This window comes from Hermetia illucens, chromosome 3 (genome assembly GCF_905115235.1).
Source record: "Hermetia illucens chromosome 3, iHerIll2.2.curated.20191125, whole genome shotgun sequence".
NCBI classification, from domain to species: domain Eukaryota; kingdom Metazoa; phylum Arthropoda; class Insecta; order Diptera; family Stratiomyidae; genus Hermetia; species Hermetia illucens.
In genome coordinates, this window is record NC_051851.1 from 77,120,429 (window position 1) to 77,139,112 (window position 18,684).

Genomic DNA, 18,684 nt, shown 5'->3' on the forward strand with positions numbered 1-18,684 from the left:
AACCAATTTTGACGGTCTTAGCTCTGCGTTAGCTTCAACCAACTTGGACCACCTGATCAGGCTCTCAGCAATTTTTACAATATCTTTTCCCATCTCTTCTGCTTTTACGTTTCGGCTTTTTTACTTGTCTGTGGTATTACTCCCCGATCCCAAGATTGGGTTGGGTCCTTTGGTTCTTCGCCTAGCAAAATAGCGAAGAATATTTTATAAATGTACTCAAATGATACCTCTATTGTTGCACTGCGTGATATCTCGCTTTTTATGTAAAGGGCAGATAATTCCACGTTCCACCTCGAGCACAAGTTGATGAACCGCTCAGTGAGGTTGGTCGCCTATATATTTATATACCTCGGCAGTAATTCCATCGGCTCCTGGCGACTTATGAACCTTAACCATATGAATTGCATGAACTGCTTCTTATATGCTCGGCGGTGGCAGCATTTGTTCGGCTTCCTCATTTGGCGAAACTTCGTCGATATCCTGGTTGTTGAACAGTTCATCCAAATATCCACCCCGTTGCTCCAAATCAGTCGGAAATCGAATTTTCCTGTTTTTGTCAACAGGATGAGCATCGAGATGTATATGGCTCCATCCTGCTGACTGGTTGTAAAATTGACGTACTTAGTGCAGTTGCTCTCTCTACTTTCGAGTTGACAAACATGTTAGTTCTTCAAGGTTTATTTTGTCTGCGGAGTCGCTTTGCTTCTCCGCGTAGTTCGTGATAGGTTTTTGTGTGTGTCAGCGTTCTTCAAGATTCTTGCAATGCCTGGTATGCAGCATTCTTCCGTTCCGATATTAACTAATAATCATTTTTGAACCAATTGTTCCGTAGGTTTGTAGTCAAAACAATTATAACTGCTAATATCCGTTAATCCATCCATTCTGCTAAAAGCCATTAAAAGAGAAAGTACAACAACCAAAGTCTGCCCAGTGCTTGATGCCACGATGAGGAATTCAACTGGAATTAGCCCATACTGGGCCCAAGTTGCATGATTTGACTTCGATTATGTCGAAACGGAAAAGTATGAACACCAAGGACGATAGCATTTGAACGACTGTTGCCAAATATTTGACAATCAGAGATTAGCATGCACCACGTACCCCTAGAAGATGCGAGAAATGCATTATAATATCCTCCATGTAGGCGTTATGACTGTCTAAAATTATTATCAATCAAAAGGTGGTCCCAAATAAAAAACGGTAAAACTCTGCAACGGATGAGAAACATTCCACCTGTTCGGGTAGAGCTAGAGTGATACGAGGTAGCTTGATGATTCAAGTCAACCTTAGAATTAAAACTACCCTAGAAGTTATAGTCTCGGTGCATAACATGACAAGGTAGATTTGCAGCGGCACTGCGGCATTAAATCAATTCACCCGATGTAATAACTTACTGAAGTATCTTGCCTCTAAACAAAAAGATCCCTCCCGCAAGGTCGGCAAACATCTGAACATACTAAGTAAATTCAGAAGAGGATTGCTAGGAAAGATACTAACTACCGCATTCCAAGCTAATGACAAGATCTAGGACAAGCTTCAATAAGGCATAAGACGATACAGCAAAATCTGTTGCTGAACAAGCGGACAGAGACTTATAAGACAACGAGGAATTAACAGAGTTTGCTGAAAAGCTGGATGAAGTGATCAGATCACAGCCATATGTCAGCCATTACGATCCTGATCGGATTGACTGCTCTCGGTACGGCATTTGCAGCCGGAGTATTTATTTATAAAAGAGGAGTAGTTTTGCGCCTTTCATAAAACAACTGCAGCAGCAGATGGCTGAGTTGCAAGCAGCCAACATGGCCGGGAAGTAGCCGGTTCAACAGGAGCAACGGCAGTAGCTACTGATCCAACAACGGCAGCAGCAACAGCAACAACGCAAGGAGCAGAGGAGAGAACAACAGCAGCAGCAACGACAGCAGCAAACCGAAGAGGACGATGGCATGTGCCCGGAAGTTATAATTGAGGAGGGGGAAGGAGACCCCTTCAACTTCGTGGTACAGAAGAAAAAGTCAGCGAATAGGACTAAGGTTAGTACCACTATTGTAAGTGCCCCACCAACCACCCCACAATCCTCACCCCAACCAGCCACCCCTAAGAAATTGAGAATTCCCCCGATAACGTGGTACAAACTAAATGCTCCGCAATTTTTAAAACTGATTAAAGAGAAAGGGTTGAAAGCAACACTGAAAAACACGAGGGCTGATAGGACCCTCATCTTCGCCGAGACGGTTGAAGATCACGATGCTATTTTCGCTCTCATAAGAGAGAAAGGGCTGCACGCCACCAGTACCCCACCGACCCTAAGAACAAACTCGCTGATCATTCGCGGTCTCCACACGGAGACAGATCCAGCGGACATATTGCGGGAGCTCAACGAGGTGTACCCGCAATTCAAACTGAAAAGCGTGGCCAATTTAGTGACGCGAGCAGACAAGCTTCTGCACAGCCAAAACCCGTCGCTCCCGATGAAGTCACAATCGATACTATTTATAGCAACGTTCAAGCCCTCCCAAGAGCTCAGTGAAGTATATAAAGTGAAATATATATTTCACCAAAAGATTTCGCTTGAGAAAGTCAAGCCAATTCAAGAAGTGCAGTGCTACAACTGCCAGAATTTCGGGCACATCACCCTCAACTGTTCGATTGTGCACAGGTGCGTGAAGTGCACAAAAACACACGTTCGCGGGGAATACCCTACACCCTCGGCGGAGACGCCACATTGCTGCAATTGCGGCCAGACCGGACATCCCGCCAGCTACCGCGGATGCCCGGCATATGAAGATATGGTTGCCAGAAGAGAAGCTGGCAGGGCAAAGAAAAACGCGGAGACGGCAAGGAACAAGCAAACGGTGACACAGGTGTCACAAAGCTTGTCTCGGTCAGGCGTATCGTACGCCCAAGCAGCTAGGAATACTCTTCCAAGAGCTGCAACACCTCAAGCTCCACTAAGCAACAAACTGGCCTTCAAGAATCTGGTCGAAAGTCTTGCTACCGCCCAGACGAACGAGCAGCGACAGTTCGCCGCCACCCAATTAATTATGAATTTATGGAGTCACATTTAATTCCGCGTCCCTGGTCTCACACGCCCAACGTGCCACTGCCCAAGAGTTGATTGACACTCTGAAAGCAGACATATTCTGCGTTTCTGAGACTCATCTAAACCACAGACGTAATGTCAATTTTACCGGATACAGCACTATTCGGCATAACAGAACACGGGCGCTGCCCTTCGAGTCAAAAAAAACTACCATTTTGAGGAAGTCGTCATCGAGGGTTTACTAGTCTGTTCCGCTGCAGCGGCAATAGTTAAAACTAACGATAATAAGCGGATTTTGGTAGTTTCCGTTTATTTCAAATACAATTCCCCAAGTGAGCAACTGGGCCATGACTTAAAGGTCGTGGGCGATCTCCAGTTAAAATCAAAATATCTTATCTTCGGTGGCAACTTTAACTCATGGCACAAATCCTGGAGCGATAAGGCAGAAAATTTAAATGGGAAAACCCTGTATAACTGGATCCACGACCCTTTCACGCCAACCAACCTTGAGGTGGTCTCGCCGGATTCGCCGACAAGACCCGCTAGTCAGTCCATCATTGACTTTTTCCTGCTGTCTGATGAAACCAAGCAACGTTTTCAGGTAACTTCCTGTAAAATCTTGCCAGGCACGTCCGAGGCGAGTTAAGGTAACCATCAGATCATTCGCCCACACTGATTGGGACAAATTCAAGTCAGATTTAGCACCAATGTTGAACTTGAAGAAACCCGCTACAGATCGCAATCTGTCGAACAAAGAAATCGACGAAGCAATCATTTTGGCCACGGACGCCATCAATACTGCTATACGCAGAAATACCAAGCTGATCAAAGTCAATGAGTTTGTATACAACAAACTCCCGCATGACATCATGCTACACATGAAGGTCAGACAGATTTGGCGCAGAAACCTCAAACGCAACTTCCATAAATATGGAAATAAAGTTAATGCTGAATACAAAGCATTGCTCTCCCGGATTAATTTCCTGAGTACAATTATCCGGCAAATGGTGGCGCAATTCCACAATAAAGAATTAACCCGTAATATCGCAAATATTAAACCCGGGCCAGATATGTTTCAATATATAAATAGGCTAGCGCGGAAAAATCAGTCCCGTAATTTCGTTCTTACCAGGAACATGGAACCAATCTGCGGAGACGCCAGAAAGGCGCAAGTCCTTGCGGAATCATTTGAGTCTCAGCTCAATACCTCCCCGCCACAAATTAACCCGATAATAGTGTCGATGGTTGAAACAACTATCGCCGACTTCGTCTCTAGGCATTCAAATAAGTTAGTGACATTCTCCCAAACGAACTCCTCGGTAAAACCAATGGATTCATTTGGACATTTCCTGACTTTATCACAACTCACCGCCTTGACCTCAAACCTAAACGGTAAAAAATCAGCCGGGGCTGACGAAATTCATAATTACGTAATTAGACAACTTCCCCGAGTCTCCATCAAATTTTTTGCTGGCAGTATTTAAACTGCATAAATAATGGCTACTTTCCCACCACCTGGAAAGCTAAAATAATTGCGATCCGAAAAAAAGGCGGCTCTACGGAGCCTAAAAACTTTAGACCCGTATAATTATTGTCCAATCTAGGCAAACTATTTGAGAGAGCATGGACAATCGGGCTAGTCCAATATTACAATCTCAAAGAGATTATACCCAACCATCAGTTCAGGTTCCGCAGCAAGCACGGAACTCAACATGCACTTAGCTACCTTCACGGCACCGTCATAGCAAGACTTAACGTCGATAATAAACCGACCGTAGTATGTGCATTAAACTTAGAAAAAACCTTCGACTCCGTATGGGTAAACGGACTAATCTACAAACTAATAGATCTTGAGTTCCCAATTCCGATCATTAGAATTGCACTAAGCTTCTTCGAAGATAGTTATTTCTACGTCAGCGTGGGGAATGAATTCTCCGATCTCTTGTCAGTAACATCGGGAGTACCGCAAGGATCCATTTCTGGACCCACCTTTTACAATATCTTCACGGCTGACGTCCCAACTCCCGAGACCGGCATCGAACTTATTCAATATGCCGATGATACTCTCATCTTCGCTTCAAGCCTCCACCCCAACAGGGCAGCCAAAGCGGTCGAGAAATACTTGAAAGACCTCCGCAAATATTATCTGACATGGGGCATTAAAATTAATGACACCAAAACGCAATTCTGCACCTTTCGGAGGAAAGCTAGATACCTAGGTTCTAGAGGAGTCCACAGAAAAGCTAAACGCTTAAAAATGAAGATCGGAAACACTATAGTGAGTAATTCCCAGACCATTAAGTACTTAGGACTTCACGAACTCCTTAAGTTCAAACCACATCTTGAGCTCGCTATCGGTAAGACACGCGGTGCACTTAGTAGAATCTACTTTCTTCTTCGAAAGAAGGTAGGACTCAGCACCAAGGCCAAACTGATTCTCTGCAAGACCCTAATCAGACCCATTATCTGCTATGGCGCGGCCACGTGGATCACTTGCTCTACTCGAACCAAATGTGAGGCATTCGAAGGCCGGATTTTAAGGTACTGCACTGGTCTTTCCTATAATTGGAAAACCAAGAAGGTTGAAAGAAACGCCAAAGTGTATCGGCGCGCCAAGGTACAACCTCTCCGAGAATTCGTTCTCAACTTGGTGGAACGGTTCTTCGAAAGAACGGAGAATCATTCAAATCCACTAATCCGGCAACTCTACCAACAGGGTAGCACCTTCCCATTGGCCAACTTCCTAAGGCCCTGCCAAATAGTGACCGAATCTCTGAAGCCCGCCATCCTTTCCCTCAATGATTCTCCCTGCCTGGTAGGGGTACATCGAGGCTAAGCACAAGTTCTGTAATGTGCTATTGTATATAGTAGGTTAAGTATTTGTTGTTAGATTAAGTTAGATTGAGTTTAGGCTTAGTTTGTTTTAATTATTTTAAGTAAGTAAGTAATGCCTTCTGGCGCTTTTAGTGGAAGCGCAGTTTTGAAATAATTCAGTTCAGTTGAAAATAAATGTGAAGATTCATGTATTAAATTAATACAATTAACGTAAGAATTACACAGAAGGTCGGATAGGCCAAACAATTGTAATAGAAATAGTAATAGAAATAAAGTTAAGTTAGTTAAGCTAAATATTTAAGCTAGAAAAAAATTAATAATGTATTAGAAGTAAGACACTATGTAAAATAAAAAACTTATAAACTAATAAACTGCGCCTTTCATTCATTGAATTACAGTTTCTCCTTCCATTTGGTCAAGTATGGACAACTGTTCTCTGTAGACCGAATTTCTTCACTAAAGAAAGAACTAATTTGACATCTATGTAAACTATAATAGAAATTAAGTTGCAACTAGCTGTTAAACCAGCCATTAGTGAATGTATTAACCATCCAAGGTTCCAAGGATTCTATTTTTACTTTTTATTTTTTTTATATTTTATTCTCCTTCACGCAAGGGAAAAGCACGGTAGCAATATGCTTAATATTTCAAAATGAATAATACATATTGTACATATATTAACTGGAACGAATCGCCTTTCCACTTTAGAACTCTTAACTGTTCAAATCTTTCGAAAAATCCATCTTCAACTCAAGTTTCCCCTATAAAATCAATAGAAACTTTTTTTTACATAATCGAAATCCATTTTCTCTGCACAATTTTCCACAGGCTAAATGGGATTAATTTATTACGATCCTGGAGTCTTAAACTGTAATCTGGACTATAACGGTCGAATATCACACGTAACTTTATCTGTGAGAATGGACGTTCCATATACGCGGAGGGATATTATCCAGACAAGTCATACAATTTTCGATAGATCTAGATTGGCTATAAATGTTTCGATATTGATAATTTTCCATAGTTTAGTGCGGCCATTCATCATAAAAAAATTTCGACTCAAGTCGGAAGGAGCATGTCCTTAAATATTATCGCACATTAGACAGCATTGGAAAGGAAGCAATGGTGACAAAGGAGGTCGTTTGAACATATGGGGCTGTTTTGAAGATTTAGTATGATTTTGCTCGAAAAATGGAGTGATAACTTGCCATATTAGATTTTTAGCTTTCCAAAAATATGATTTGATTATTAGATATGATACGTATGATCTTGGAGGTTTTTCACTACTAAGAAAGTAAAGCAACTTTTTATTTCCGTACATCAAACGTATTTACATTTATACATATTTATTTACAAAACTATACGCAAAATCACTTATTGCGAGATGGCTCCTAACTCCTTGGACTTTTCAATATGATTTCGGTAAAAATTGAACTCATATATATTTATGCAGGCATCAGGATATCGCAAGTGTATAGATTCCCAAAATTTCACAAGTAAGGGGTCCTTCGAATAGCAAATGCCAGTTCTACTCGATGTATTTCTAGATGTTTTCAGAAAACTAATGACCCAGCCCGGAGGATTTATAGTTAAATATAGACAAAAAAGCCTATACCCTCAACAATAACTCCGATGTTGCACTGTCCTGCGTTTTTAAAAGAATTTTCCGTCATTTCCTCTCTACAGCACTTCAAAGACTATTTCGGCTTCATGTTGCTGTTAGGGCTGCGCATGTGGTATTCTGCTAAGTGTTTTTTTTTCTCGCCCAGCCGAAGCAAGCGTCTGCACAACTCCTTTCGATCCAAATGGAGGATCGATTCCTAGAGGTAGTCAGAAACAAAAAAAGGCCGTCTTAATCGCAAATTCGGTAATTTTCCGGTGCACGTACAAAAGGAGAAATCGAAGACGGATACTTGGGAGGAAGGACAACAGCAAAAAAAGAAGGAGACTGTTGGGAAAGAAGGCTACGTACAGGAAAATATCAAGAATGGAGGGAGGAAACAGAATCTCCAAGCATTAATGGAGCCAAAGGTGGTCAAAGAGTAGTATAGGTCCCAAGGCGAAACGTGGATTGGCACCCACGATGGAGCATAAAACCTGGGAAATGCCTGCTGAACCAACGCCAACAGCTCTACTACCAAACCCTATCTCCACCTCCACGTGGTGACCGCTGGGAGCTCTTTCTTAACGAAATGCTGCAAACGGAGAAGGATGAAGGTGAGTCTCCCGCGCCTAAAAGCGGGACAAATTCTACCACCTGGCCCTCCAGGTTGGGGGTTGGGTAGGGCTGACAACCCTACACGGAAGACAGCTTGTTACGAAGCCACAACAGGAGCCTCGGACAGGACGGACTTTCAAACGACGGACCCGGCAACGACAACGGAACAACAATTTGCGCATTTTCTCATGGAACGTGCGCTCCCTGTACAGAGATGAAGCTGATGAGCAGCTAGCCGATACCCTGTCCCAATATAGGGCTGATATAACAGCGTTGCAAGAGATGCGATGGACAGGGACCGGTTTCCTGGAGAAGAGCCACTACACCATATATTATAGCGGTCATCCAGTAAACCATGTGCTCGGAGTAGGTTTCTTAGTCAGCCAAAAAATGAAACCTGCTGTTATCGGCTTTGAAAGCATAAGCGAACGGCTATGCACTCTGCGTTTGAGAGGCAAGTTTAGAAATATAAGCCTCATTAACGTTCACGCCCCTACAGAGGAGACTGCAGAGTCCGAGAAGGAAACCTTCTACGAGGCAGTAGAACGAACCCTCGAAGCCTGTCCCAGATATGATATCAAAATCATACTTGGGGATTTTAACAGCCAAGTAGGGAAGGAGCCCGTATTCAGGCGATACGTTGGCTCCCATAACTTACACGAAAATACAAATGAAAACGGATGGCGGATTATTCAATTAGCAGGATCACACGAACTTGGAGTTGGAATTACCTGGTTTGCGAGGAAAGCGATCCACAAACATATGTGGGCCTCTCCAGACGGGACCACTTTCAACCAAATTGACCACGTGTTGATCGAACGCCGCCACCTCTCAGCCTTGATGAATGTCAGAACATATAGGGGGGCCAATATAGACTCGGATCACTATCTCGTTGGCATGGTGTTCCGAGCTCGAATAACAATACCACCTAGAATCCCCTCTGACAATCAGGTGAGAGTGAACACTGAAGCCATCCACAACACAACCATCCGCGACACCTGTAAGAGGGAAATGGATGCCGTAATAACCGCAGTAATCATGGATACGGCCACAAACATACTTGGCCCCAGCCGCAAAAGGAGTCGGAACGGCGGGTTTGACGATGAATGCAAGCTAGCAACGGAACGGAAGAATGCAGCATACCGAGTGATGTTGCATTCTCAAAGAACGCGGGCACGCGCAGAGACTTATCACGAACTCCGTCGGGCGGAGAAGTGACTTCACAGACGGAAAACGGAAGCCTGGGAGAACCAACAGGTCTGTGAACTAGAAAAGTACAGGGAGCAACCGCACCAGGCGTGGAAGTTTTACCAACAAGTCAGCAGGATGAAGCCTTATACACCTCGATGCTCATCCTTGCGAGACAAAAAGGGAAATCTGATTTGCGACGGAATGGGTATATTGGAGCGATGGGTTGAGACTTTGATGAGCTACTGAACAACTAGAACATCGGGGAGTTGGGAGTCCCGCCAACTGTACTGAACTGACGGACAAATACTGCCACCACCAAGTTTAGGAGAAACAGTCCGTGCAATTCATCGGCTAAAAAATCATAAGTCGCCAGTAGCCGATGGAATTACAGCCGAATTGGTTAAATATGGAGGCGACCAGTTACACCAAGTGGTTCATCAACTTGTGCTCAAGGTATGGGACAGCGAATCAATGCCTGACGATTGGCAACGAGGCATTATCTGTCTCATACATAAAAAGGGAGATATCACACAATGCACCAATTATAGAGGTATCACGTTGCTGAGTACCATCTATAAGATATTCCCCACTATCTTGCTAGGCCGGATAGCCCCATACGCCCAGAACATCATTGGCCCATACCAAAGAGGCTTTGCTCCAGGCAAATCAGCAGCAGATAAGATTTTCTCCCTGCGGCAAACGATGAAAAAACTGTTGGAATATGGACAACAGTTGCATCATCTATTCATCGACTTTAAAGCCGTCTATAATAGCATAGCCAGGGTAAAACTATACACGGCCATGAGAGAATTCGGTATCCCGACGAAACTAATAGGCTGACCCTGCCAATGTGCGAGGCCAAAGGAAAGCATCAGGATCACTCTCAAGACCATTTGGCATCAACAACGGTCTACGACAAGGGGATGCTCTATCATGCGTCCTCTTTAACCTGGCCCTGGAGAAAGTGATCCGTGATGCTGATGTAAATGCAAGAGATACGATTCTCTTTAAGTCCACCCAACTACATTGGAAGAACTACCCGAGATGTACAAACTGCCTTCATCCAGATCCAGCAGGCGGTAATCGGCGCGAGATCTTGGGCTGCACATCAATGAAGGCAAGAAAAAAGATATGGGGCAACGTCAGCACCGAAGACGAACCAACCAACAACATCAAACCGCACTGGTCAAACAGGACGAATAAAGATAGGAGAATACAACTTTGAGACCGTTGATAATTTCTCCTATCTAGGGTCGAAAATCACAACCGATAACAGCAACGATGATGAAATCCGCGCACGGTTGTTGTCAGCCAACAAAGCCTATTTCAGCTTACAAAAACTGTTCCGCTCGAAACGTCTCACCATAGTGTCAAAGCTCGTACTGTACATGACTATGATCTTGCCAGTCCTCATGAATTCCTCGGAAACTTGAGTTCTTGGCAAGAATAATTGCGAACTCGTGACCGCGTTCGAGAGAAGAATCCTCCGAAGAATTTTTGGCCCCCTACATGAGGATGGACGATTCCGTAGCCTACATAACGATGAAATCTATGAGCTATACCATGACCGTCACGTTGTGGATAAAATACGGCTCAATAGGTTACGGTGGGTGGGTCACTTAATCCGTATTGATGAGGATGATCCAGCCGGAAAGTATATAAGGACAATATCTATGGTAGAAAAAGAAGATGGGACAGACCCTGCCTGAGATGGAGCGATCGCGTAGGCCAGGACGCCAGACAGCTTTTAGGGATATCGAATTGGTGGACCAAAACCGGGATGTCTGGAGTTCCTTATTAAGGCAGGCCTAGAGCGGATACCGGTTGTTGCGCCGTTGGTGATGATGAAAAGCTTAAAATAAGATAGCCCAGGGAAATTTCCAACTAGCAAGATCAATTTCTAAGGGTGATATTGGAACAGTGGTGGCTAAAGAACCCTGAATTTACCGACGCAAATTAGTGATTTGCAGGAAATAAGTATGCAGGTGATTTTGAACTCGAAAAGTCAAAAGCTTGCATCATTTTGAAATTTGAGTTAAAATATATGTTTTTCAGAGTCCTTGACTGGAAACCTCCTGGCTACCCAAATTTTAATGGAGACCGATGGGAAACTTGACAGCCAATCGTGAGGAATGACAAGAGGAATGCCCTACAACCTCTTCTCGGTTGTTATACCACTCAACGAGATATGCGAAAAAGGAGACACCATTTGAAGAGGTTAGTAATTTCATGAATTTATGGTTGATAACAGGTTAGAAAGATGCAATGCATGTTGATAACAAGTTGAAAGTATACAATGTAGGAAGCACACCAGCATTCATAATTAACACCAGGCAAAACATCCCTAGGTAAAATTATTTTTGCAACAACCAGTTCGAGTATGGAAGGCTTGGTATACAAGTGGACATTTACGAAGTAACCCCGTAACACTATATAAGGCATATAAACAATATCTCGGCACAACTAGAGGCGGACATTGATGTCAGCAACGGTTCTCCCAGGCTTGCTTTGTTTATTTGTGATGTCAGCAAGGAACTGGAACTGAAACCTGTACTTTAGCACTTAGATAGAGTCACCATCAACGCATATTAGGCCATTTCATCAATGGGTGTACCCGAGTGAAACAGAAACCTAGTCAGAACCAGAAATGATTTCCGGAACGCTCTGACCGACCACATACGACACCTCAAGCTGAAAATAGAGGACGGAAAAGGGAACCTTAGAGAATACCAAAAAGGTATGTTCGGGACTTGAGTGGCCAGTGAGAAACTTGAAAACTATCTTTTCGGCTTTACTCCAAAAGGGCATTTAAATCATTTTACGCTCCCTCCAGAGGTAAGGAGCATTATAGCTTCGGGACATAATATATACCAAAGACATACGAGGTGCATAGATGATCTGTAAATTAAAATAAAATTCACTTTGAGTCCGTTTGGGAAGGATCGTATGACCATTCTATATTAAATTCCAAATTAGACTAAAGACTACTTACACTATTTCTTACAAAGTAACCTATCTTGTAAACATTATCTTATCTTTATCATGTGTCGCGCACATGTCCATATTGCATTTTACAATGCGCAGGTCAAAGTGTCTTCATTAATGAAGACACATTTCTTACGAAATAGGGTACAAGCAATATAAATAACATTATGCTTGTACCATTTTTATTATCAGGCCCGTTCACACATGTTACAAAACAAGATGCGTTCTTCGAACAAGGTCCTGTTATTATCTTAAGATAAGAATATGTCTACAACTATGGTACAGGCAATATAAAATACATTATGCCTGCACCCAATAATATTTATTCTATATGTATACCCTAAATATTTATATTGTGCTATTACTACCCCTCCCCTTAAGCTGATTCGTCCCGAATCTGTTTGTGATCGGCGATGTAGCGTACGATACGTTCGATTTCATTTTCGACGTCGAAATTCACAGGTCGGTTAGGTCGTCTGATCGTCGGCTTACCACGGCATTTTCTACGCATTACTATGATACCAGCCGGAATCACTGTTGCCACGACGAGGACAAATGCATACCATGCATACTCATTGTTGTTGACTTTGTCGGCATCAAATTGTCGGATCTTCTCCAAATTGCGGAGATGTACCTTATGCAGGTACGGCAATGTCAGCTGTGTCGAATGTGCTTACACATTAAGCTGGAACTGCTTTGAAATTTGCGGAACCACTGATGACACCTTACCTGTAACTTTGTACAGTGTGTCGTTGACGAGAATATCCTCTTCAAACTGTACGAGGAATGTACCCGTAACAGTCACCGAGTGATTTTTCTCTACTATTGTGGCTGTTGCATCATTAATGATCAATGTATCATCATCAACCCTTTCGATTGGTGAGATGTGATATGAAGTGACCGTTTTACACGTTGCGACGTTTCCATTGAAGATCATTGCAAGGCATTTATCAAAACGATCGTGCTTGCAGACTGCTTTGCCCTTACCGTCCTTACAATTAACCAGTGGCAGTGTGTTTTTTTTTTTTGCACTCGGCAACATACCTATTACTTAAATCTAATATGGTATTGTTATGAATTACAGGGTACATAACTATGAGAGAACAAATAGTAATTATATTTGGTACTTTAACTAAATATTTAAACACATTATTACTAATATATATTTTAACAGTAGAAGATGAAGTCAATTCACTTATAGTAATGGGCATTTCTTCCTGTTTTACGATTGAGAGGACCCCTTGGTCTGTTAAAATGACAGGATTAACAATGTTTAATTGAGCAAGGGTAACCGAGTAGACAGCGTTCGTTAATAAGGATATTACTCTTTGATTTCTAATGGTAATAATTTGAAATAACTCAGGAAATCTTGGTTCGCTGATATCATAATACTCTTTTTTTATTAAATTTATGCGCTCTGTCAATTCATTAATTTTCTCAGTTAGCTCAGAATTAACTTCTACCTGCTGATTTTGTGTGCCTACTAGCCTAGACTCTCGTTCTCCTAACAAAACAAAGTCATCGTGATCAGGTGTACCAGCAATAAATTTGATAGCAGAACCAAGGAAGTCGATTGATCGTCTATGCCTGCGTTCACGAAGCTTTAGAGACGACAATAATCTAGACATTTCATTCGCATCTGCGTCCAGTGATTCCTTCTGTTCCGATATTGAAAACATTTTTCTTAAATCACTAATATCTCCTATTATACTTTCAAATTCAGTTAAATTTATATTATGGATAAGGTATATATAATCTTCGTACAGTCCCACGTCCCCTTTTCGTAATGATATATAATTAGATGAACTATAGTCAAAGATTTTACCGGCGACGGTGGTGACCAATGTTAATCTGGATAGAGAAACATTAACGAATATTATCTTTGTGCACCTCTTTACCATCTACTAGTACCGCAGTACCTAAATCTTTCTGCACATTTTTCCTATCATACTTATTCGAAAGCTTATTCCCACAACGTTTATTCCTTTTGACAAATATTTCTTGCCCCTTTTTAAATTTTCTATTGACCCTTTTTTTGTTGTGATAATTATTTTGAGCTTTTTGGGCATTTAACAAAAGTTTTTCCGTATTAAGTTTATTTGAATCAGAGATGTTCCAAAGTAAGTCAATAGGTCTTGCTTTTGTTACAGAGTGTATAGAATTGTTATACTTTATTAACGCTAATTGGATAATTTCACTAAGATCTGTTAGTTGCATATCCTTTTTTATCGCTCTCGATATTTCTGCTAGAGTTGAATGGAATCTCTCGACTTGTCCATTGCTTGTACTGTGCATAGCTGGAACTTTATGGTGAGACATACCAAAGTGGTCCCTAATAAGGGATTGTATAACATTTGAACAGAGTGATGGCTCATTATCCGTAACTAATGTTTTCGGATTTTTGAAGAAACCAATTATTTTCATAAGAGGAATTTTAATATCTACAATTGAACGTGAATCAATTTGTTCCACTAGAGCATATTTTGAAAATTTGTCTATGCACGTAAGGAAGTAGTTATTCTGAGTACTGTAAATATCCATATGCAGGATTTCACCAGGATATTTGGGTAATGGCGTACACTTCATAATTTGCCTTTTCGGATGTCTTTGGTATTTAGACTCTACGCAAATTTTACAATTACTAACGAATTTTTTTATTTCCTTACGAAGTCCAGGAAAAAAGTATGTATCCAGAATTTGGTCATAGTTCTCCTTCGCTGAACGATGCGCTCTATTGTGTTCCATTGCAATAGTTTCCAGTTGATCATTTTCATTTATTAAATCCATCACAATCTTTTCGGTATGCTTAAAACGAACCGAGGGAAACAGATTGATAATATCATTCTGTATTTTTCCAAGAATTTCCAAAGAACAGTGGACTCCATTAACTACCTTCGCGTCAACTATCTCCTTTAACTTTGAATATAGACTTTCGGTGTTCGAAAAATCAATTTCGTGACGTAGGTACCCATTAAACAATCTAATTGTTGTTACTTTTAGATCCTTGCCCACCGAAAGAATAATCTGACTTTTAAAGCAATTTATAGGCGTTGACACTGTCCTTATGACGTGAGATAGGGATACCTCACTGTTATAGCAATTTCCGCTAGATTCACCATTTCCAGTAAGATTCTGAATATACTGGCGAGATAGCGCGTCTGCGACAACATTTTGAGACCCAGGCTTATAATGAAAAGTCGGTGTGAATTCTTCGATAAAGCTTTTCCAACGCTTTAGCTTGGTGTTAGGATTTCGATCAGATATCGCGAATGTTAGTGGTTGATGATCGGTATAAATGTGAAGATTGTTTACTCCATAGAGATAATTTCTAAGAGACTGCAATGCCCATACTATGGCAAGCATTTCTCTCTCATTGGTCGCATAGTTTTGCTCAGTCGCACTAAGCGTTCGTGATACGAAAGTAATCGGATGTTTGTCCTGAGATAACACAGCACCAATTGCTACCGATGAGGCATCAGTTGTGAGCTCGAATGGTCTGCTGAAATCCGGAAAACGTAAAGTAACGTCCTCTGATACTAAAATCTGCTTTAACTTGTTGAAGGCATCTTGAGCATCTTTCAACAATGTAATTTTCTTTTTTTCTGACTTTTTTGCACTAACATTACCATTTTCTCCTCGCAATAATTGAGTCAAAGGTTTTGCAATTTTTGCATAATCACGTATAAACCGTCGATAGTAACCCGATAATCCTAAGAAGGATCTAAGGCCCTTAATAGTAGTTGGCTCTTTGAAATTAAGAATAGCACTTACTTTGCTATCTGCAGTTTTTAAACCATTTTCAGATACAACGAAACCCAAGAACTCGAGTTGCGTTTTGAAAAAATTACATTTTCCCAATGAAATGCGCATATTCGCATCTCGAAGCTTTTTTATTACTATTTCAATATCTTTTAAATGACTCTGAATATCGGAAGAAAAAATTATAACGTCATCAATGTAAACGTGGCAACGGACTCCTATGTCGTCCCTTAATACATCATCGATCGCTCTCTGAAAGATACTCGGAGCATTTTTCAGACCAAATGGCATTCGACAATATTCGTATTTGCCATTATTAACGGAAAACGCCGTTTTCTTACGATCTTTTTCTGACAACAAGATTTGATGAAAACCTGACTTTAAATCTAAAGTAGAATAATACTTGGATTTTCCTAAATTCGACAATATAACTGAAGTATCTGGAATAGGATATTTATCCGAAACAGTTTTCGCATTTAGTTTTCGAAAGTCAATTACCAGACGTAGTTTAGGATTTCCCATTTCATCTACACCCTTTTTATTAACTACCCAAATTGGGTTATTATAAGGAGAAGAACTCTTTCTGATTATACCATCACGTAGCATAGTTTCAACCTCAGAATTTACAAATTTAGTTGCCGTCATCTGGTATGGGTAACTCCTTGAATATATTGCTTCGTCAGTGGTAGTTTTAATCGTAGCCACAATGTTAGTATTATAAGGCAATGCTTCATTTGGATCAGCAAATGCTTTTTGATTTTCCGTAACGATTTTCTTAAACCCGTCTACACCTTCCTCAGGAATAGAATTGTAATCTAAATCCTGTAGGAGATTTATTTGTGTGCTATTAGAAGGAAAAACCTCTTGAATTCCACCTATATAATAAAGTTTACTACCAGTGACATCAATCATTGCATTGATTTCCTTTAGAAATCTGTAACCTATAATTCCATCCATATCATTTATTTCAGACAATACATAAAAATCAGAAGTACGTCCCATAATGCTTATCTGACATTTCGCGGTGATACGTGTTTCCCCATGAATGGAATGTACATCAAATTCATCGTTTTTTAATTTAGATACACCAACTAGAAATGGAAGATTTTTCACATAGTTTCTTTCGGCACCTGTGTCCAAAAGAAGTTTAATTTTCTCACCGTTTAACAAAGTGTGTTGAACGTATGGAAGACATGCTTTTGATTGTAAAATGTCTACAACAGAACTATCCTTTAATTTCTCTACCCGGAATGTGTTCAATTGATGTCTTTTTGAAAAATTATTGTTTGATGATTTCGAACGAAAATTATTATTTTTTCCCGAATTTTGTCTAAATCGAGACGTTGATGGATCTACATCCATTGGTTCAGGTGGAGATTGAGCTTCATCTCGGGTAGTTTTGTTAACCACTTTATAATGTGGACTTTTACCCAAATTACTCGTATGTTCCCTATCAGAGTTCGAATTAGCAAAAGCAGCGGCGAAATTATAGCGTTGTCTGTTAGACTCTAGTTCCTGTGCGAGAGCCAAGGCAGATGGTAAATCCTTTGGTTGACTCGCAAAGAGAGTATCACCGATAGGTCTTTTAATACCAGAAATGAAAATACGCAATGCGTCGTCTCTATACTTTTCATTCAAGGATTTCAAAACTACGCTTTCATCACCATATTGCATAATAGCTTTATTGGTTATTAAAGTCAATTGTTTTTCTACCATATCATAAAATTGTGGAATAGAAAAACGACCTTGTCTAAGAGTAGACAATTCCTGCTCGAGTAAATACAGTGGTCTCTTATCGGAATACGTATGGTCCAATCTAGCCAATATAGCGTCAAAATTCAGTGGTGTACTGAACGACGATAAAACCATATCAGCAGAACCAGTTATTTTGTTGCGGATAATAGCAACAGCTTGATAATATATGTCAGAACCAACATATGGTTGATACGGCTTTATTGCAGCTTTGGCTGACTGTCGCCATGATGGATACTTATCCATAACACCGCTAAACTCGTGCATTGATTTTGGTAAGTCAAGCCTCATATTACCACCAACAACCCTACTTGTGATGGCAATTTCCTCATACCTCTGTACAGAAGGACCTGGTGTCTTCAGTTGCTGCAAAGAAGACTGAAATTCTTCCCTTAATTGCGAAACAACCACATTAATATCACTCTGTTTTTCAACAGGTGGTGCTGACGCTCGCAGTTCCTGTATGGTAGAATGAAATTCCTGCCTTAACTGAGAAACAACACTGTGAATGTCACTCCCTTGAGTTGACGGACCTGGCTGAGATTTCAATTCCGCAATTGCGTCTTGAAATTCCTTCCTAAGCTGAACAGCTAATGAAAGGTTAACCCTTTCAATCATATTCGAAATAGCTTCGGCAGATAAAGACATTTCTATTACTTTTTTTCTAAGAGATTTAAAAAATTTAAACTGTCGATTCGGTTAACCCTGTAATCGGCCCTTTTTAAGCTTAAATTTCTCAATTTAATATATTAGGATGTTTTTAAATTAATTGTACATACATAATACTCGTACAGATATTCATATCTGTTTGCAAGTTAGACACACGCCACCAGTTGATTCGATACGCTTTGATTAGATATCTCGTTCACCCAGTCACAGTCACTTGTTGCAATATGTAGGT

General features: G+C 40.9%; 1 protein-coding gene across 1 annotated transcript; it reads right to left on the minus strand.

The window, feature by feature from the left end:
- Nucleotides 1–16,444: 16,444 nt before the first annotated feature.
- On the minus strand, nt 16,445–18,431 carry LOC119652048. The gene is made up of 3 exons (XM_038055984.1): nt 17,374–18,431; nt 16,530–17,298; nt 16,445–16,471 (listed from the first exon to the last, which is right to left on the minus strand). The coding sequence occupies exons 1-3, from the start codon at nt 18,429–18,431 to the stop codon at nt 16,445–16,447; spliced, it is 1,854 nt and encodes a 617-aa protein (XP_037911912.1).
- Between the last annotated feature and the right edge of the window lie 253 nt (nt 18,432–18,684).

Bases quoted from the DNA above. Each gene is read 5' to 3' on its own strand.
- LOC119652048 (XM_038055984.1), bottom strand. From the start codon at position 18,431: ATGTCTTTATCTGCCGAAGCTATTTCGAATATGATTGAAAGGGTTAAC. The intron at 17,299-17,373 runs GTCTCGATTTAG...TTTTTCAAAAAG, and splicing joins ATGGATGTAGATCCATCAAC to ACATCAATTGAACACATTCC. The intron at 16,472-16,529 runs GTAATTGACTTT...ATCCTATTCCAG, and splicing joins GAAATCCTAAACTACGTCTG to ATACTTCAGTTATATTGTCG.